Here is a 21,439-nt window from a genome sequence, read left to right as displayed (position 1 = left end):
ACTGGATTGTCCGTTCGGTGGGCGAAGCGGCCGCTATTAGTTAAATGCGGTCGTTTGCACCCCGGCGGGCGGAAATCCACAATATATATGTATGAATAAATCTCACTTCAACATACATATAAACATTCCACATCAATTAATACGTGTACAAGCATTAACTACAGACTGTACCAATATATTGCCTGGTAGACAGAATTTTTGACATCCACAAAACCACATTTTAAATGCCTGTTTATAACCTCAACTCAACCAACCATATGCAGCATTTTCATACCTAAACTCGCTATTTCGTGCGATGCGTTTTGTGGACGAGTCAAACATGAAGGCCACAACCTCATTGCTGTAGCGTGCCTTTCCATTGTGAATCTGAAAGTGCACAATGTCACTCAAATGTTAGAAGAATGAAAAAATAAAAATAAAAAAGAGGAAGGATCAAACAATGCATTGTGGACATGTACGAGTGTGGCACATGATTACAAGCATTCAATAACTACATATAATGTTGCATGTAAACATCAACCAACCGACGATGAACCTTTAAGATAATCTGATGGACTCTTAATCACCAAAGGTTACAACCTTTTCAGCCTCCAAACTAGGTCCACAACCTCAAGTGCATCCAAAGGTCACAATGAGGAAGTGCAGTAAAACTTTTATAAAACTGTTCTCTGCCTGTTGGCCATTTGCCTTCGTCTTTCGAGGCTGTCGTACATTCAAATATTACTAAACATCAGAAGTGGCATCAACATGAAGCATTGCTACAAAATAAAATAAAAAAAACAAAGAAAAACTCAAATAAATTGTATCCTCAACTTTCCCCAAATTAAAAATAAATTAAACTACAGACTTCATAGAACTCTTTCCTCAATTTTAAGAGAAAAAAAAAAGAAAATGATTTGAAAGGAAGAAAAAAAAAAAAAAAAAAAAAAAAGACGTCGGTTGGGTTTGCAAGTAGCAAATTTGATTGGGCAAGATGTAAAATATCGTAATATTTTATCCAAGTGCTGCAAAATGAAAGGTTTTTGAAAGTGCTAAAAGGAGATTTCAGTTCTCTATTGTTCAAGTATATAATTCAATTGAAATAGAATAAAGATTTTAAAGGTTGGAGGAAAAAAAAAGTTTTGTAAGTTTACCACTGCATCAACAGTCATGTACACCACCTTGTTTAACACGTTACATTAATACTTCATTGCCTGTCTATGTTCTTTAGGATTTCCTTCAAAACTAAATTTCCTGTTTGGAATGATTTTCAATTTCGTTTGACTGCCACAGGCAGAGTTTAAAAAATAATAGTAAAAAGTATCTCACTCCTATCTGCACAATGCTCAATCGGGACGAATCTCGAGGCAAAGTAATACTAAACTAAACGACAGGGTAATACGTGAACTGGCGATTAGATATTTGGAAATGTGCACAGAGAATCAAACGGGTATGAAAAGCTTGAAGTTCCAACTTTAAAAACTGTTTACCATGTTCAAGCTGGACAGATAAGCAAAACAGAAAATTAAATTCAGAATGTCCAAAATAAACTATAGTGACCACAACATTTGGCGAACAAGTTAATTGGCTGTAGGATCGCCAAAGGAAATCCGATTGGATCGACATCTGGTTTCCTGTTGTAGAATGTCAGAGAAATGAATATCTTTCTTGATGGGAATTGGATTAAAGCTCTTTGCAGGACTGTACGATAGATTTAGTGCATGCAAGGGTCTATCACCTTTAACCAGAGGAGTGTGTGAGTCTCAAAGAAATTTTTTTGGGTTAAACACATCTGTTCTATACATGATGCACTTGGAGCCAGCACCCAATGTTGAACAACTTCCTGTATTGATCAATCTCAATTCCCCAGCTGCAGACCATACACTTTTGTGAAACTTTCATTTAATTCCTCATCATGGCTGATCTAGTTTGGACCAACTCAGTCATTGCCCTTTTTTGGCAAAAACCCAAAGGAAATCAGCTGCACAATCAGTTACATCACAACAGCCACAACAAATGACTTCTGATGCAAAAGGAAGCAAAAAATAAAAGCACAACATAATGAGCAAGATACAATTTTTCACAAAGCAAATAACTCAAGTTGCTAAAAGTAGAAAACAAAATGTACATTTGAATAATCAAACTCAAAGGCCTCAAAACATGACAATCTTAATTTTGGACTTGATGCATTGCATTTGGATCTTGGTAGTTTGTATACTGTTCGTGATATTTTCTAATGAAGAAACATGATCAGCATACCGAGCGCTGGGTGCCACAGGCAGAGATGGGAAAGCTGAAAATGGCACGCTCGTCATTCAGACTTATGGGCTTGCAGGAAGGGTCTCGGGGCAGGTGAGCAGCAGAAAGGTTGAGCGGGGGTGTGGTACTCTTGGACCACACCTCAAACACCATCATTCCATCTGGCATGCAGGCTGCAAGTAAATATTTCAGTTTATATTAACGTCAATGCGTTTTGTGGATGAGTCAAGTATATTTTTTTCCTCAGATCAGGTAAGAAGCATTTTAAGACACAAGGGTGAGGTTCACAGAAGAGTAATGTGACAGGTTAAAAGGGGCAATAGTTAGGCGCATGATCTGGGGAATAAACAAATAGGAAATGATCAGAAGAATTCCTTCTGAAGCTCAACTCAACAGCGATCCAAATCGGGTGAGGAAGTTGGCGGCTGGGTGGTTGTGGGGAGCAAGGGTGCCGGAAGTTGGGGGCTTGCAGTTGGGAAGTTTGCCCCCTAAATGTTTTGTGGGGAGGGGGGATGTTTTTTGTCGAGACAGACAGACAGGAAAATTTTCAAAGTAGTATCTAAAGCAGAGAAAGGCACTCTTTATACAAGGTAAAGTTATTTTTTTTTCCCCCATATTACAATAGATTGGGTGCAGTTTTCATGGGGAAAAATGACCATTTTTTTCAGGAGGCAGCAGCACCCTCATCACAGGGAAAGGCACCCTTTTTGTTTTTGGAAAAAAATGCTTTTCCATGGTCGTTTTCCTTTTCTTTTTTTTGCTCCCCCAATCCTAAAATGCTTCCTTCTGACATGCCTGATGGAGGGTGAGGGGTTATGTGAAAATGTGTGAGAGGTTTACACTTTTGTTTGCTTTATTATGGCAAGAGAACTCTTGAATTTGATGGACTCAGGACTTAATTACAATCCATCCTTCACAAGTTAAAGGTATTAACTACATACCTGCTGTGGAAAATGGACACACAATAAGATACTTCTCCGTAACTCCATAGTCATTAGTCAGTTCAAGTGTCAAACGACGAACAGTAGTTCCATTTTGTAGTGTCTGTCACCAACAAAACAGTTTAGTTTAGTTCCTTAAATCCTTTGAAAAAGTCAATGCAGTACAAAAAAAAAATTAAAGAATAATAATAAAGTTTCATAGTACAAGGCACACTTCATGCCAAAACCAAATTGAAGAAAATGTTCTGAAGAGTTTATACATAAAGCTCCGTCCAGAACTACATACATATTACATGTATAAAATCAGGCTTAACATCGAGATAAATTGGGCGAGTGCCCAAATAGATTAACAATGCAATTTTAATGGATGATGATTCAGAGGCATCAACAACAGAATGAATGGAAATCTTGACAATTTTTGCTCAGATCAGGTAAGAAGGAAGAGAAAGATAGCAAATGCTTCGCCACAATATGTACCTGTGATTCGACATGTGGGGCATTGTGTTGCACTTCAAGCAGCGTGTGCGTGCTGTTGTGCCGCAGGCTGTAACCCTGACCCAAAAGATCTTCAACGAGATGCCCAGCAACTCTCATTGTAAATCCAATTATGTCAAAAATTGGGAAGGCACAGCCTAAGGTGCTGCGTGTGCACAGCACCTGACCCACTCCTGTTGGAAGTAGACCGAATGGCAAAGTAGAAGCAAAATAATCACAATCACAGATAAATTCCAACTCAAGATGAAGATTTAATTATTTTCATTTACAAATTATAAATAAATATCTATGAGCAAAAAAATAAAATAAAATAATAAAAGGTCATCTCAGTATGCACAGCAGAGAAAATCTGAAGGTTTTGGTATGGGTGCTGAAAGTATCCGCATCAACCCAACTCAGAGGTACATCATGAAAGCAGTTTCTGAATGTGTAGCGTGCCATTACAACTAATTACAGTATATTCCATTGTGGCAGTTGGCCAAAGATAATTTAACAATGGAATGATCTTTCCTTCAACTTGGAATGGTGTTCGGAAGCACCTCTCTATTCACCATTTGGATTGCCATGTTCGTTGCAAATGTTTAAGCAAATGTGCCCGGTTGATAATAGTGCCACATACGATACATTACAAACTCTGTCTCGAGCATCCCTTTTTCTTCCCTCTGAGTTTCATGGAAGCAGGGTGGGGGTTTGCAGAAATAGTTAAAGTACAATTGTCGAGAATATTGTCGTGTTTAGGGAAGGGGGGGCGGGGATTTAAGACAGACCTCAACGGATAGTCGAACAATTCTCCCTTGAAGGCGAACACGTAACCCTTGGAGATTATAGCACGCGTGGGACTGAGGGCAGCAAGGACACGTCGCAGATGGGGGCACACGGGTTCATACTCGAACCCACAACAAAGACACAAGCAATCTTTAATAAACAGGTGTTTATTGGACAAAAATAAAATATTCAATGAGGATAACCCAAAGCATAATGAAAATAAGTCAAAGCATAAGGCAATCTTCAGTTATAGAAACAGACAAGGGGAAAAGATAAAACAAAAGAAAAATCCCTCCTATATTCTGGCACTTAGCTTTGGGTCCAGAAATGATCTTTTAGAGCTTGGCGATCGAACCCACGTCCTGCGCGGGAAGCCCACAAAATGGCGCCCAGCCACTCTCTGGGCGGGAAACGTACAGGAGGCAATTTAGGCAGCGATATTAAACATCTGGGCTCAGAAACAACCGTGCAGCTTTTTTTCATGATCGCCCTTGCTGATGCCACTCCTCTACAAACTGGCACTGCCTTCTTTCCTAATGGCACAACACGAGGCTCCGAGGCATGGTCTCACACGACCCAGCTGAATAGTCAATGGCTGGCATCTTGCTCAATCATGCGTGCAGTCACACAAATGAACAGGATTCAAACTGCCTTTTCCCTTGTGTCTAAGGCGGCCAGCCAGAGCCTCTGTCTCAATCGCGTTCCTCACAGAACCTCCCTTCACGCTCCTGTTTGTCAACTGCAGATTCTGCCTCAATCGTCGTCTCTGAAACTTACATGAGAATCGTGCAGCCTTCTTCACCGTGTCGAGGGGAAGCCAGCGAGCGAGATCCTTTTTGTCTCCAATCTGTACCTCACAAACTATTTTCACTCCTTCCTGTTTGTGCCGACTGCCGATTCTGCCTTAATTCCTCTCTTCTCCTCACCTCACATTATGGCCATCAATCGTCCACCCAGGGGCATGGTTTGCGAGTTATCATTCCTGGAGGCGGGGTTTTTGCCTGCTTGGCACGTTCGGCTCGGTTGCTGTCATTTTAAGGACGCGATTCCTTTTTATCGCCGGTCTTGTAAATGCAAAAACATAGGAAAAGGTCACAGGGGGAAATTACATACTGGGAGAAATTCTCTTTAAACCCCTACCCTAACAGCACTGCCCCCCCCCCATGCGGTGACATGTAACAACTTAAGCTTACAGTTTCCCGACTAAATTTACATTGAAATGACTCCTGCTCATCCATGGACCATGCTACTCTAGATTATCCTACCTTTACTATGAAGTTTCTCCATCTACCCCACAAACAAAATGTATTTTAATAATGCTCGAATTCCAAGCTCATTCAAATGGATTAGACATCAATACCCAAGTAATGCTTTTTAAATGCATGTGCTCAAATCTGCTGTCCAAGTTAATGTCCCTTTCAAAACCTCCACAGGGATTTGAGGAAGCTTGGAACAAAAAGATCTCTTTTTTTTGTTTGTTTTGTTTTTTCGTGTCAATCACAATTGTCTATTGAAACCCAATTAGCATGATGCAAAGCATAATGCATTTTAAACTAGAAGGGCACTCGGTAGTGCGCATACCTCCGCCACACAATGCCTGATCCATGAGAACATATTGGGCCCAATACATTTTTGAAATATCATGCTATGCAGTACTATATCGTTTTTGGCCCTATGTCTCAATGGTGAAGAGTCACTTTAAAAATTAAATAATTCTCATTTCCATATCCGGATCTGGATCTTCACCAAAATCGAATCAATTCGTCCTTGTCAAACACCCAGCCTGTCCACCAAATTTCATCCAGATCCATCTACAACTTTTTGAGATATCCTGCATACAGACAGACAAACAAGACAGTGGGGGAAAAAAACATAACCTCCTTCACCTTTGGTGGCAGAGTTAATTAAATTTGCATATGTGGCCATATGATACCCCTTTAAACTGAGGGGGATGTTGTATTGCAGAATGCAATGCCCCCTGCTGGCACCACAACAATGAGAGTTTTGTTTGAACCATCTTGACCAGAGTAGACTAGGAGGGGGGGGGAGTCAAGGGACTCCATACCCAAAGTAAGTGTGGAGGGGGGAGGGGGACTCCACAGCCTAAATAGGAGCATCACCAACCAGACCATATCTCTGCAATTGATAGTTTTATTTTCTTGAAAAATTAATATTGTAACATTTTCTCCAGAAAACAAACAAAACAATAAACAACATCAACTTCAACAACAACAACAACAACAACAACAACAACAACAAAAAACGTTGAATAGATAAAATTCAACCATACTTTGATAAGGGAAGGTACAGCTGACATTAAAGCAGAAGTGGTAATGGATCCCTCGTTCATCTCTCACTTGAACGTCAACTTCTGCCAAGTAGGTTCGACTTGTTGAGGTTTGTTGCTGGAATAAAAAAAAAATAAAAAAAGAAGAAAAAAAAAAAAGAAAAATTGCAGTATACAATTAGAATAATCTGATAACATGCACCAAGCTCCATTTTTATATTTGGCAATTGGAGTAATGGACAGGGCTGTTTCAACAGCATTGTAGGCCCTGGGCAAAGCAATGTACTGGGGCCCCTCCCTACCCATCCACCCACTGAAATGAAAACCAAAACTTTCAGTAAAATTAAACATAAAATTTATTGGTAAAGCAAGAATCAACACAAATTTTAAATATATTGTTGTGGTTACCAAATTCGCAAACCACCATTCAGGTCCCTTAGGTGAGATATCTCGGTAAGTATATGTGTAGTTAGGCCCAAACCCGTTGTCTAGTGGGAATACATGTCATTCATGCGTGCTGCGACTCTTCAGGATAGCCGTTTTTCTTTTGCTATCTTTATTTTGGACCAACCGCCATTGTTACCACCACCAACCACAACATCAACCACCCACCGCGGCGCCGCTTCACGTCACACCTCGCAACCGTCGCATCGCCACCGTTCTTGCGCCGCTTGTGGGTACCGGTGTTGGACTCGTGCAGGGCGCGCGCCGAACAGCGTGTACAAAACCACGGATTTTCCACTTCAAAAACGGATCAAAAACGACACACGCCCACTTTTGTTCCGTCCAATCGGTGAGCGAGGGGCGATTTGGCCCCGCCTCCAGGGCGTTGGAGGGCGATCGCTATATGCAAATTTATGGATGAAAAAGCATTCACGCCCACTTTTTCTCGGGCCAATGGGGAGCGAGGTGAAAGGTCAAAGGCAGGGGGTCAAAGATGAGAGAGCGAAGCCACGGGGCTTATATAAGCGACCGCGTTCGTCAGTAGAGCAGAGTTAAGACTTCGCAGTCGGTGGAGTTGGGAAGAAGAAGCAAGAAGAAGTTGGTCGTCGTCGTTGGAGTCGGAGCGAAGGGGACGGAGCTGTGGAGAGGCGGCGAGGGCAGACGAGGGGGTGCTCACGTCGTGCCGGGAGCTGCACACCAGGGAGGCCGACGGCGCGACCTGGTCGAGGTGGAGACGCTCGTCGCGGGACTCGAGGCAGAGTAGAAATCCTCCTTTCCCCCGAGCATCAGCAACCCCCTCCTGTTTCCCCCCGCGCTGAGATAGTGCGACCAAGGGGGCCCCTTTCCCACCCCCTACCAGACACTGTCCGCGAGGCCCGCGGAGTTGAGGCACCATCGCCGCTCCGCGTCTCATCACCAGACGGGTAGGCCCGACCCGGTCTCGGCCTCAGGCCCGCCTCATCCTTGAGGGTGTTCTTTTTCTTTGTTTTGGGTATGTGTTGTCGGCGCCGTCTGTGAAGTAAAATTGTATAAGTGTTGCCGTGTGCTCGCGTAATCGGTATTAGATCTGCATTGTCGCATTTGCTTTTTGTGTAAAATTGCATTGTGTTTCTTTTCCTCTTTTCTATGTGCTTTTGGTGGAATTGAATATGTGTGCTTTCCGTTCATCGCGAATAAATGTGCTTTGTGTTGAACTGTTTCCCGCTTCGCTTCGTCATTTCTTTCATTGAATCCTCATCTTGCTTCACGTAAAGGGTTGGTAGTGGGCTGAATACGCCCGATAATTAATCGAACCGTCGAGGTCGACGAATAACACCGCTCGGATATCCCGATAGTACGGAACGGGTCGCTTAAGTGGCCCGTGTCCGAAGTCGACCTGCGGCGAGGTGCGATCGCCCGGTCTACCCTCCGTGTGGGTACTTAGGTAGGTCGAATTTGGCGAGCAACCCTATCCCACGCGGGGGCCGATTGGCTCGATCGCGGTGAGACCGAAAGGTCCACCCGTGACTGGTTCCCGGCGTTAGTCCGAGAGGGTCACGACTGGATTGTCCGTCCGGTGGGCGACGTGCCGCGATTCGAGTTACGTGGCCGTTCGCACGCCGGCGGGCGCGAATCTGTAACAATATTATTAATTGGTCAAGCAAGAATTAATCAACACAAACGTTTGCAACATTTCTTTGCAGAGAATTGTTTTACAATTGGTTGAAAGTCAATGTTCTTCAGGATGTCATTTTCCATACACATGAGTGAAAGCCAGTCCAAACGCTGCTGTCCCATTGTGCTGCGAAGTCGATTCTTTGTTCGTTTCAATCTTGAAAATGAGCGTTCCCCCGTACAACTTCGTGGGGCCCCGGGCAACTGCCCAGCGTGCCCATGTTTTAAGATGGCTCTGGTGATTGACCGACAACAGAACCCATTGCTGCACATCAAACATGCCTTTTATGCTGCATCCTCAGCTGAGGTCTTACATTTGTGCACTGCTTTGAAGACAGTAGCTACCCCACACATGCGAAGAGAAAAGCAGGGTAAAGGAAATTTATATCTACAACCACCAGTTTATGATAGAGGAAAAACTTGATTTCAATTGAATGCTATTTTCTGAACATGAATCATAAAACGAACCTGCAGTTTAGCACTTCGGCTCTGAATTCATCCCGATCACACATGTGCAGAAGAGGGAGATTTTATTTATTTATTTATTTACTCCGTCTGCCTGTCCAGCAGTCAAGCAAAATTGAAAATCATTACAAACAGGAAATTTTATCCCAACGAGCTCAAAAAAGGGCAAAATCTGGATGAGCGGCTCTGCTTTCATTTATTTGCGACCATAAACGCACAAATCTGTCTTCAAAGACCTGACTGAGTGCCACATGGACAGCATCCTAGTTTGGAGGTGATGTGTCAGCAGAATTTATGTGCATGATATCAGTGTTACATCATATTTTTATATTCAGTCCAATCCAATCCAATCCATTAGGACCATCCTCTGTGTAGAGCATTAGTGCTGCCGAAGCAGTCTCCTGGGCTACTGGGCACAATCCTGGACGGGTCACCACTTCGATACAGGATACTTAAATGGCTCAATTCCAGCAAGCTGGTACAAGCTGGTACAATCAATACCAGCAAGCTGGTACTCATTTTGCCGACCTCAGAAGGATGACAGGCCGAGTCAACCCCACCTGGTATTAATTCAACAGGAGAGCAGGATTTGAACTCGGGACCCTTCGGTTCGAAGCCCACCACCCCAACCATTAGGCCAACACCAGGCTTTAGGAGCCTGGCGATGTCGTGTTCAGGGGGTTAGTTAAGCATGAGTCACATTTGCTCTATGGCGAGGATATGGCGGCCGTACCCCCCTGAATTGACAAACGTGCGGCGGCCGCAGAGTTTCTGAGGTGGCCTCAGGGTGGCCCTACGCCGTATGGCTATCTTTTACAGGCCATAAGGGTCTCCGTGGAATTAAAGCGCGGAGTTGTAACTTTTTTCATTTCTAGGTTGGCCGTAGCAATTCGACAAGCCGTAGCCATGGCGTAGATGTGTTCCACGTCGACCGTACGTAGGGCGTACGGTGGGCTTGCGTGATTCGTGCGTTTTCCGTAGGCTCTTATCAATGAAAAATGAATTTTACCAACCCCCAAAAAATTACGGCCACAATATTTCCACGTTCGCCTTCGGACCCCCTTGCGGTCGCCTTGAGGCTACCTTGCCTCTGCCTTTAAAATTCTATGGCCACCGCAGGGATGCCCGAAGGTGACCGTGCGACATCAAATCAAAGACCGTATAGCACCCCCACATTTTTGGTCTCTACAATTTCTAAATACCCCATGTGGCTACCCAAAAAATAAAAATAGCTCCGCAAAGCAGGCATAACCTTCAGCCCCTTGACGCAAACCAATTTCAAGATGGTGGCCATATTGAAAATCGCAGCACGCCCATTTTCAAAAAGAACCTTCCTCTACTCAACCCCAACACACCCAGCAACCAGAGTTGGTGTCAAAGCCACCTAATGCTCACCTGTTTATACATTTATCATTTTTAAAAGACTAGTCTAATGATATTTTTTTAAAGCATTGCAGTGAAGTCTGATCCAAATAATTTTAAAGCAATACATGTATATTGTAATCAGTAAAAAATAGTGGTAGATAAAAACAGAAAGGAAAAATAATTAAAACATGAACATGACAAAATCTTCTGATGTTGCGGGTTTTCCCGATGACACGTTCAGGCCAAATCAAGTTGTTGTCTTCAGTCTCCAGTCTATGTTTAGATTCACATTAGGTTTCAAAACTGGTTTTGACTCTTCGTGAATTAAAAACTCACTGTAAAAGTCCTCTTCATGCAGAAAGTCAATTAATTTTCCTGACTCATCGCAGAGAGGTTATTCATCTTACTTGGATCGACATCGTTATTTATCTATATGGTATTTATATTTACGTTTATTACCTTGCATTGTTAACCGAAACTTGAAAAACGTAGAATGAGCGAGGTAAACCACAGCTGAGCTAGGAAAAGTTCAATCCACACTCCAAGTGTCTTCCCTGATCACCGCGGCTGTTTGTGCGTTTCCCTGCTTTCTTCAGTGATGAGTTTGCGACCTCAGAATATATTTAGAGAGATATTGATTTGGTAAGAGTACGGTATGAAGAAACAAGAGGTCCACACGAGGAATTCAAAACTCACAGAGGGCTGAACTTTCTCGTTGCAAAAAGTCAAAGGCTTTCAGAGGTAGGAAATGCCAATGGCATGGAGGGTTGGGGTGTTTCTACTGTTCAGATTAGACTCAAAGCAAGATCGATCACTTTTTGTGGCTAATTTTCGGATGTTTTTGCGCAACATTTGCGGTTTATAAACCAGTGCGGCTTGTGTGCGTTTAAATTCCAGATTTTTTTAAAATTTAGGGGATGCGGCTTATAAAACGATGCGCTCAATGGTCCGAATTTTCTGGTACTTGCCTTGCCATGAAAAATGCATCGAAAAGAAAAAGTAATATGTAGTGTTGGGAGTTAGAGTGCGGACAGGAATGGATGGAAAACAGCATCCTGGTTGCCATGACAACCACTTTAGATGACGAACGTATGTCGCAACACCGTCTCCACAGTCTGTTCCTATGTACCAAATATGAAACGTGAAAGTTGAAAACTTTGGGAGTTAGAGTGGGGACAGGAACGGACGAAAACAGCATCATGGTTGCCATGGCAACCACTATAGATGACGAGTGTTTGTTGCGACACAGTCTCCAGTCTGTACCGATGTACCAAATGTGAAAGTTGAAAACTTTGGGAGTTAGAGTGCGGACAGGAACGGACGGAAACAGCATCCTGGTTGCCATGGCCACCACTTTAGATGACGAACGTATGTTGCGACACAACGGCTCCACAGTCTGTACCGATGTACCAAATATGAAACGTGAAAGTTGAAAACTTTGGGAGTTAGAGTACGGACAGGAACGGATGGACGGACGGACAGCCGGTATCACATAATACGCCCCAATTATATATATATATATATATATATATATATATATATATATATATATATATATATATATATATATATATATATATATATATATATATATATATATATATATATATATATATATGGCATATAAAAAATAGTGTGGTAGATAAAAACATTAGAAAGAAAACTAGAGGGGGAGCACTCGGGAGAGTGCAAAACCTCGGCCGCCAATACTGCTGGGTCACTCAAGTGAACCTTATATCTTATTCATTAAATATGATGTCAACAGTGCTGACAGAGTTATAGTTCTTTTCTCCAACATTTTTTTTTGGAGGGGGGGGGGGGGTTGAAAATCACTTAAAACATGTATAAATGCAAAAAAAAAAAAAATCTAAATTTTGTTGGAAAAAAAAAAGTTGCAAAAATTTTATTTTTTTCCTCTAACAATTTTTTTTTTTTGGGGGGGGGTTGGAAATCACTTACAACATGTAGAAATGCAAAAAAAATTCTCTTTTTTGGGGGGTGGGGTTGGAAATCACTTAAAACATGTAGAAATTACAACAAAAAAAATTTCCTCAAACAATTTTTTTGGGGGGGTTGGAAATCACTGAAAACATGTAGAAATGCAAAAAAAAAAATTTCTCTAACAATTTTTTTTGGGGGGTGGGGGTTGGAAATCACTTAAAACATGTAGAAATTACAAAAAAAATTCTCCTCAAACAATTTCTGGGGGGGGGGGTTGGAAATCACTTTAAACATGTAGAAATGCAAAAAAAAAAAATTCTAACTTTTTTGGGGGCGTTGCAAATCAACATGCAGAAATGCAAAAAAAAAATTTTTTTTTCTTACAATTCTTTTTGGGGGGGTTGGAAATCACTTAAAACATGTAGAAATGCAAAAAAAAAATTCTCGAACATTTTTTTTTGGGGGGGGGGGACCAAGTCCAAAATCTAATGGCATGATCCTTGGACCATACCTAACCCCCCCCCCCACCAAGTTTCGTCGAAATCCGTCGAGGAGTTTTTCCGTAATACAAAAAAATTTAACATTTTCACGCTCACGCTCACGCTCACGCCGGGGGTATCGCTATAGCTCAGTGGTTCTTAACCTTTTTATGTGCTCGTACCCCTTGAGCTTTCATAATATTTCCCCGTACCCCCTGTCTAAAAATTTATTATCGGAATTTAAGTACTATACAGTATTGAATTTGACACCATATATCGTACCCCCTGCTTTGATGCTTCGTACCCCCGGTTAAGAACCACTGCTATAGCTCTCTGTTCTTTGAACAGGCGAGCTAAAAATGGATTTAATCGGACAAGGCGTTCTCCTCAAAATTGACAGAAACCAATTTCAAGATGGCTGCCGTGGCGGCCACAGTGAAAATCGCAGCATGCCCATTTTGGAAAGGAACCTTCCTCTACTCAACCCCATTATACCTCGCCAGAATAAAATCAATGTGTGAAGCCGTTCTCAAGTTATTGTCCGGAAAACAAAGATGGCTGCTCTAGCCGCCATATTGGATATCGGATTGCTCTGACTATCGAAAGGAACCTTCCTCTAAACACCCCCATTATATCACACAAAAATAAAATCAATAAGTCAAGCCGTTCAAGTTATTATCTGGAAACCAAATTCAAGATGGCTGCCCTAGCCGCCATATTGGATATCAGATTGTGCTGTATATCGAAAGGAACCTTCCTCTAACCACCCCCATGAAAATAAAATCAATCTGTCAAGCCGCTCTGAAGTTATTGTCCGGAAACCAAATTCAAGATGGCTGCCCGAGCCACCATATTGGATATCGCATCGCACCGATTATCGAAAGGAACCTTCCTCTACCCAGCCCCAACACACTGCAAAAATGGATTTAATTGGACAAGGTGTCCTCGAAATCGACGGAAACCAATTTCAAGATGGCTGCCATGGAGGCCACATTGAAAATCGCAGCGCGCCCATTTTCGAAAGGAACCTTCCTCTACTCAACCAACATACTGGGCAAAAATGGATTTAATCAGACAAGGTGTTCTCCTCAAATTGACGGAAACCAAAAGTTGACACGCCCAGACGCCCGCCGGACAACGCCTATGATGACAATACCCCTAAACCAATTCAGGCTGAGGGGTAAAAACATATGTGACTGCTACATCGTGTGACCGTGGAAATACTGCGGCTGCCCTATAATTGCTAGTGGCCGTAGATTTTTTTAGACCCTACGGCCACAGAGTCAAATATGACTGAAGCATTAATCTCCCATTCCTGACCCAGATGTGATGGATGGTCAGGTCAACACCGACCTGGATGCATAGCCGAATGGTTCTACCTTGGAGATTATGGTGTGCACAGGACGGAAGGCAACAAGGGCACATAGCAGATGGAAGTACATGGGTTTATACTCAAACCCATGAGTAGACAAACAGTAGATTTAACAAATGAGGGTTTAATAAAAATAATTCAATGATTAATAAAGTAAATTAATGCATGATAAAAATAAATCCAAGCATGAGGTAATGAAATGAGGTAAACTAAGCCTAATTTGAGACATCTCCACACAGTTACAAAAACAGACAAGAGGAAAGATAAAGGTAAAAGAAAATCCTCCCTTTATTCTGATACTTATCTGTGTATCCAGAGATGATCTTTTAGGATCCTGGCGATGGAACTGCGTAGCCACCACGTGGAAAAACACACCCAAATAGTGCCAAGTCGTTCTGCATGGGAAACTTATGCGAGGAAATTCGTGCGGCGATATTCAACGCCAGGGCCCACAAACTGCCGTATAGCTTCTCACAATCGAGCTGCCGACGCCGCTCCTTTCACAGCAATGCCGCTTGCAGCCAATGTAATGGCACAGCCCCTCTTTTCACACATACAACAGGATGCTGCCAATTATCGCTCAGAAGCACGCTCTTCTCCTCAGAAACATAAAAACCTCATGACTCAGCCAAACAGTCAATGGCTAGCGTCTTACTCCAGCAAGTGAGCAAATTCACCCCAGCACAAACAACAAGAATTGCGCTTCCTTCTTGACCGTGTTGAGGAAAGCAAGGAAAAACGAGACCTCCGTGTCAACCGCATTCCTCACACCAACTCACTGTCCTCTGACATCATGCCACCACCAATCGTCAACTTCTGTGGGGGTGGGGGGGGGGGGTTGGCCTGCCAATACGAACCTGGGAAGGCAGGGTTTCTGCCTGTTCAGAAATGTTTGGCTCCGTTATTGTTGAAACGTCATTCCTTTTTATAGCCGGCCTTGTGAATGCAAAAACGTAGGAAAAGGTCACAGAGGGCAATCACATACAGGGAGAACGAGCCTTAAACCATACCTTGTCAACTCAGCACCACCCCCGATGTGGTGACATGTAAACAACTTAGCTCACAGTTTCCCTACTGAAATTACATCGAGATGTCTCCTGATCGTCCACGGACCACGCTACACTATGCAATCCCACCTTTACTCTGAAATTCCTCCATCTATCCCACAAACAACAATATCTACTGTCAGTGTACTCTATTCGTTTCATAAATTGTTGCGGGGGGACGTGATGGGCATTAAAGGGAGTATGTAGTGTACTTATTTCACTATTACTAGTTCAGCATAAGACTATTGTATTTATATACAAGGGTCACAACATGTTGAAGTACTTCTTGACAGATTTAATTGCGATCCTTCAATCGTTTGTCATCTCCTCGTTAAATGTTATTTTAAAGTCGAACAAGGCCTTAAAGCATGAGGTGCTAAGCCAGCAATTAGCATCACTACAAAAGGTGGAAAAACCTTACCAGCATGGCTTTTGAATTGAGCTGTTGGTCACATGGTTTTGTTAATAACCAAGTGAAAAGAGCTCAAGATCGGCGGATGATAGAGCTGGAGAATGTTTGCAGACACAGCTGAGAGAAACGATTTTAAAAGGCAGATGTGGACTGAATTTCTCATTGGAATCCAAAGAGGAGTTCTGTTTTTGCCTCTGCTGCTGGATGCACCGAGTCTGCAGATAGTTCTACCGTGTCACGCCTCACCAAACAAGCTCCATCCCTTGGTCCTTCAACGATGACTTCCTTGGTAGGCGAGCAAAATACAACCCTCCCCTTCCCTCATCAGGACATGAACCAAACTGCCACCAGATTCCTTACCAGGCTCTACCTCCGGGTTTGCCGATAATCTTTGTTTGTGAATTCCCCAGCTTGTCCTAGTATTCGTCGAGTGAATGGATAAGGTAAACAAACGAGCCGAAAGAGTTATCGTGGGCATGGGAGAATTATAGCTGAATCTAATAAATTGTTTTAGTGCAGTGCTACACATCAATTCTGCAATTGCTGCAAGTGCTTTTCTCTTCTCCAATCTCCCCTCCCAGGTTCATAAAATCTGATTACTTCCATTAACGCGTCAACTGGTTTGTGGTTTATCATTTGGCTCTTAACTCCAGTGTGGTTAAAAAGCATGACCTTGTGAAAATGGTGCTATTAACTCACAGGACTTATAAACCCACTGCCGGATCATCCTGTTTACAGGATTATCGCACCCCCTTTTCTCATGCCATGAGACACAGACGGGACCATTAAAGCTCTTCTCAAAATCACAGCCAAGGACTTGCACAGCCAAAAGCACCCAGTCATGAGTGAATCCCCACTAAACCACTCTGAGCACACACAGCCATCAGCGGCAGCAGAAAGCCAAGGGCGAGACCAGATGGGGAGAGGCGTCCGAGAAAGTGCCTGCATCGCACCCCTTGGTGCACCAGGAAAGCATCATACAACACCCATACCAACACTATCTTCTGTATGTTGCAATTCCCAACTGAGTCTGGCTTGGTTAACCAGGTGTTAACATAACAGATACTGTTACCATCCATGTAAGCACACCATTTTGTTCTCAAGTTTGTAATTACATTTTAACTTGCTGTGTCCCCATCCCCAATATTTCATTTAACCAGTTTGGTTTTAAATGATTAAATGTTTTGGCAATGGGTCCTGCCTCCTACCAAAGTAAATCCCCCCTCCCTCCCTTGTTAAGCCAACAGCTCAAACTGAAACGGCCACACATGATAAATTGGTAGAACCGCAATGCAGAGGGTTATCCATTCGTGCACAATTTCACCGCAACTCGGCATCTTGGGAGAAAATTCTCCAACAGTCTGGAGTCCGTTTCATAATCAAATATGTCAAGTTCAGTACCCATCACTACAGCGGGTATCAGGAAGTAAGCGCCACACCAGCCAAGGATGGCGTTAGTCATTGGGGGCCCCATGCAAAACAATAATGGCCTTGTGGGGCCCGTCAAACTTACCACACTAATATACATATTTTGACATTCGTTTGACATCGATGTATTCGGTCGTTACTTTAGCAATCTCAACCAATTAAACTAGTCAAGAGGACGGATCATAAGGCAAGGGTTGTATCGATTTCATTTGCTGCCCCTCACCAGGAATTCTGAAGGAGGGGATGCAAATTATCTTCGTAAATGTTTACCGCCACTCTCAGTGGTGGTACGAGTGTATTATGAGTGATGCTTCAGAATCCTCAATTGTATCACGACTCATGAGTAAGAGGACTCTTATTTTCAAACTCACTTAGCTAATGTTGCTTTAGCCAAAATAGCAAAAAAGATCTGGAGAAATTCCTGTTTTATTACCTTTTCTGCATTGGAAAGATGTATACATAGCAATTTGAGTGTCGTTCCACCTTATGATGCCATTTTTCCATGAATATCTCAGAATTATGATAACAGCATTTAAACAACATTAACATTACAGTATTGCAAAATAATTGGCAGTAATAAATAGGAAAAAAATGCATTCTGGTCTCGGCAGACATGAGCCCTGCATTGGGATGTATCCAGTCTCGACACCATGACTCAGACTGGCCGCTCCCATAGATAAATTTCAAATTATTTTATATGATTAGAATAATGGTAACCTCCTTATTTCACTGCTAGCTGTAAACACAACCGCACGCAAAAAGCTGCTTCCCGGGGTGTGTTACATTGTCAATCAGCTTGCTACCACTTTCCCAACCAGACATTCCTTATCAAACATTTCGTTGAACTGCTTGCTTGAGTACTTAAGCAACTTGATGAGCGCTCTACAAGCTGATTGGTAAAGGAACACCCCAACACATGGGCTCAGCCTGTAGATCTGTTGGTTTGTTAAGCTAATGCCTAATAGGTGGAGCCGATGCAACTGTTTAGGTGCGCGCACGCACGACACACACCTCCGCAACCACAGTTAATTCTGGCAGGATGCTCACGCCTAGTATCACGTTACCTTTCCCATGAATTAATTACCACAGATGGGTAACCACGTTCTCAACGGCCCTACCCTCTATCAAATATGGCCGAGCAAACTGGAGGTGGGAGGTCAGCTGATGAGCAAAGCGAATTTTAGGGTACAACGTCACATCTACAGTCAAAGCTCGTTACTATGCCACCCGTCGGGACCGAGCAAAAGTGGCATAGTAGCGAGAGTGGCATAGTAACGAGATTTTGTAAAAACGGCCTTATTTTCTCAAGTTACCCATCTGTAGTTAATCTTTAGACAAAATTTATTCCAGCAAGTAAAAGGTACGACTGTTGTATAAGCTAAGCGAAGGGAGAACATACACACACTAACAGAGTTCACACACTAACATATGGCATGGCGAGAAATTCAAGACACACAAAGCTTTCAAGAATCGTCGGCTGGCGCATCTTCTTTCGGCGGATCTCGTGCATCTCGTTGTCTAGCCGATCGCACGCTTGCATCACACCGGGCTTCCCGCTTCTCTGCTGCATGAACTTCCGGACGGTGCTTCAAGCGCGCTGGGCTTCCTCGAACGGAACGATTTCCATCTCGACAGTTCTCCTCTTCGATGAACTTGGCCTTCGCGAAACAGTTCCTGATCGTCGACTTGCCGACCTGCTCCCAAGCACGTCGGGCGACGTGTAGAGCGTCGAGCAACGTGAACTTGAACTCCTTTCCCTCGTCTATGGCCTCAAGCCGGCGGCATAGCAGGAGCTTCTTGTAGTGGCGCTTGAGGTTCTCTCTGATTCCCTGATCCATTGGTTGCGAATTGGCTGTCGTGTTGGGTGGGAAGAAGACCAGTTGGATGTTGTTCAGCTTGAGCTCGGGAGGGTGGCCAGAGAAGTTATCGAGACAGACCAGCACTCTGCGTCCCTGCTGGCCGAGTCGTCCGTCCCACGCATGCAACATCTCCTCGAAAAGCTCCGCCGTCATCCATGCCTTCGAGTTCGCCTTGTACTTGACCGGGATCTCTTTAATCTTGAAGGCACGGGGTTTCTTGGAATTGCCAATCACCAGAAGAGGGAACTTCTCGCTGCCGCTCATGTTTGCCCCAACCAGAAGAGTGATCCTTTGCTTGCTTTTCTTTCCTCCAGTACACCGCTCTCCCCTGAAAGTCATGGTCTTGTTCGGAAGCAGCTGCCAGAAGAGTCCAGTCTCGTCCAGGTTGAAGACGTCGTCTGCGGAGAACTGCCCGAGTAAGGGCCGGAGAACCTGTTGTTGCCACTCAAGAAGGGATTGCGAATCCACCGCTCCAGCTTCGCCCTGCACCGTCTTGAACGTGATGCCGTGGCGCTTCTTGAAATTGCCCAACCAATCGTCGCTTGCCATGAAGTCTGGGATGTGCATCAGCTCGGCCAGTTTCATCGCCTTCTCCTTGATCAGATCGCCGCTGACAGGCACATTCTGTCCTCTTGATTGCTTCAGTCACATGAGCATTCCCTCATCAAGCTTCGGGTCGAGAGCCTGCGTCAACTTCATGCGCTTCGATGGAAATTCAGCTTTGATTGCAGCCTCAATTGCATCCTTCTTGCTGAGAATGCCCTTCACTGTGGTTCTCTTAACTTCGACGCCCCATTTCTTGCTAATCTCCCTGGCCAACTTGGACTGATTCGGCTCCTTCTTCGCGGCATCGATGATTTCCTTCTTCTCCTTCAGCGTAAAGTCGGTTCGCTTGCGTTTGAGCTGACATTATGGGCTGAATTTGAAAAAAAATGATGTCACTGTTGTATGTGTGCCTGCGTGTCTGTGTGTGTGCTCGCGCTTTTTTGTGTCTCGTTGTGCGTGTTGTGATTGGCTTGTTGTGGCTGGCATCGGGGAGAAGAATCGCGTGTTTTGACACAGTCTGACTATGTGCGTACGTATTGAGTTATGTTGTGCGCAGCTGGACTGTAGTTCGTCGCTTCGCCTTTGGACGTGAGTGTGATAATCGAGCACTGCACAATACAGACTTTTTCACGACTCGTGCCTTTTAACAGTCACACAGTAGTGGCATGGTAGCGAGAGTAGGGGGTGGCATAGTAAATTTATTTTGTATTGAATTTTGTCGGGACCGAGCAAAAGTGGTATAATAGCGAGAGTGGCATAGAAGCGAGGTGGCATAGTAACGAGCTTTGACTGTATTACATACTACATCTAACCAATGAAGGAAAAATAGACATGGGGCAGGTTTGGGGGAGGGGGGGAGTTATTTACATGGAAAGGGCAAGTAATCCTAAGCAGAGCCTTTCCACAGTCATGGGTAACCATCGTGTTACATACATAGTCCACATTAAGTGTGTCCAGTTTATCTTGCAAATGAGGGGAAATAAAAGACTGACCCCTCCACGACTGGAATCCAACAGCAAGAAGATAATCTCACCCAGCACAATTTAGTGATGGGGTATTCTGTCTTCATTAACAGAAATGGCTCAAAGTCTTATGTAACAAACGCGACTTTTGTCCGCAATCGGAAAGCCAGATTTTTGTACAGCTTTTACGGCGATTTGGACTTACCACTAATGTTATCTTTTGTTACACATTTGTCATTTTGGTTAAGTTATGTTATCACAAAAATAACAAGACCGTATTTTTAAAGGTTGTGCAGCTTGAGCATTTTGTTTCTTTCATGAAGAATTGACAGAGAGCATAACGTTTGTTACTCTGTTTTCAACCCCCCAGCATTCACATTAAAGTATTTTTTGGCAAATTCAGGGTGTGAGATATCATAAGTAAAGTCTTTTCACATATAATCTAAACCAGTCTCAATCAAAAACGTATGTGTTCATATAAAACTCTTGGTAAATCTATTTAGTTTTTAATATAACACTTAAGACAAAGATTTATTCCCATCACAGTGAATAAAATTTTATCTGCACGCTTTAATTTTAGGACAATAGCGGTTTTGCTATAAATAGTATATATCTACATTTATATACACCTAAAAACATGTGAGTGGTATTGTATGGATACTTTAGGAATTCTGTGATAGCTCCTGAAGATAAGACCCTTAAATGTAGCATATTATTGTGGAACAGCTCAGCAATGCACCC

General features: G+C 43.2%; 1 protein-coding gene across 5 annotated transcripts in view; it reads right to left on the bottom strand.

Annotated features, from left to right (window-relative positions):
• Window positions 1-21,439, bottom strand: part of LOC147018742 (uncharacterized) — a 150,089-nt gene that overhangs the window by 26,265 nt on the left and 102,385 nt on the right. For all 5 annotated transcript variants that reach the window (XM_085898774.1, XM_085898776.1, XM_085898775.1 and 2 more), the window contains 5 exons: window positions 6,730-6,844; window positions 3,657-3,847; window positions 3,180-3,282; window positions 2,239-2,411; window positions 275-366 (listed from right to left, as the gene is read on the bottom strand). In XM_085898774.1, the coding sequence (XP_085754900.1) occupies window positions 275-366; window positions 2,239-2,411; window positions 3,180-3,282; window positions 3,657-3,847; window positions 6,730-6,844 (674 nt within the window). The remainder of the gene's footprint in view (window positions 1-274; window positions 367-2,238; window positions 2,412-3,179; window positions 3,283-3,656; window positions 3,848-6,729; window positions 6,845-21,439) is intronic.

Source organism: Eptatretus burgeri, chromosome 10 (assembly GCF_056783735.1).
Source record: "Eptatretus burgeri isolate ZD-2024b chromosome 10, Ebu_testis_v1, whole genome shotgun sequence".
Classification (NCBI taxonomy): Eukaryota; Metazoa; Chordata; class Myxini; order Myxiniformes; family Myxinidae; genus Eptatretus; species Eptatretus burgeri.
This window is presented reverse-complemented; position numbering and strand designations above follow the sequence as displayed.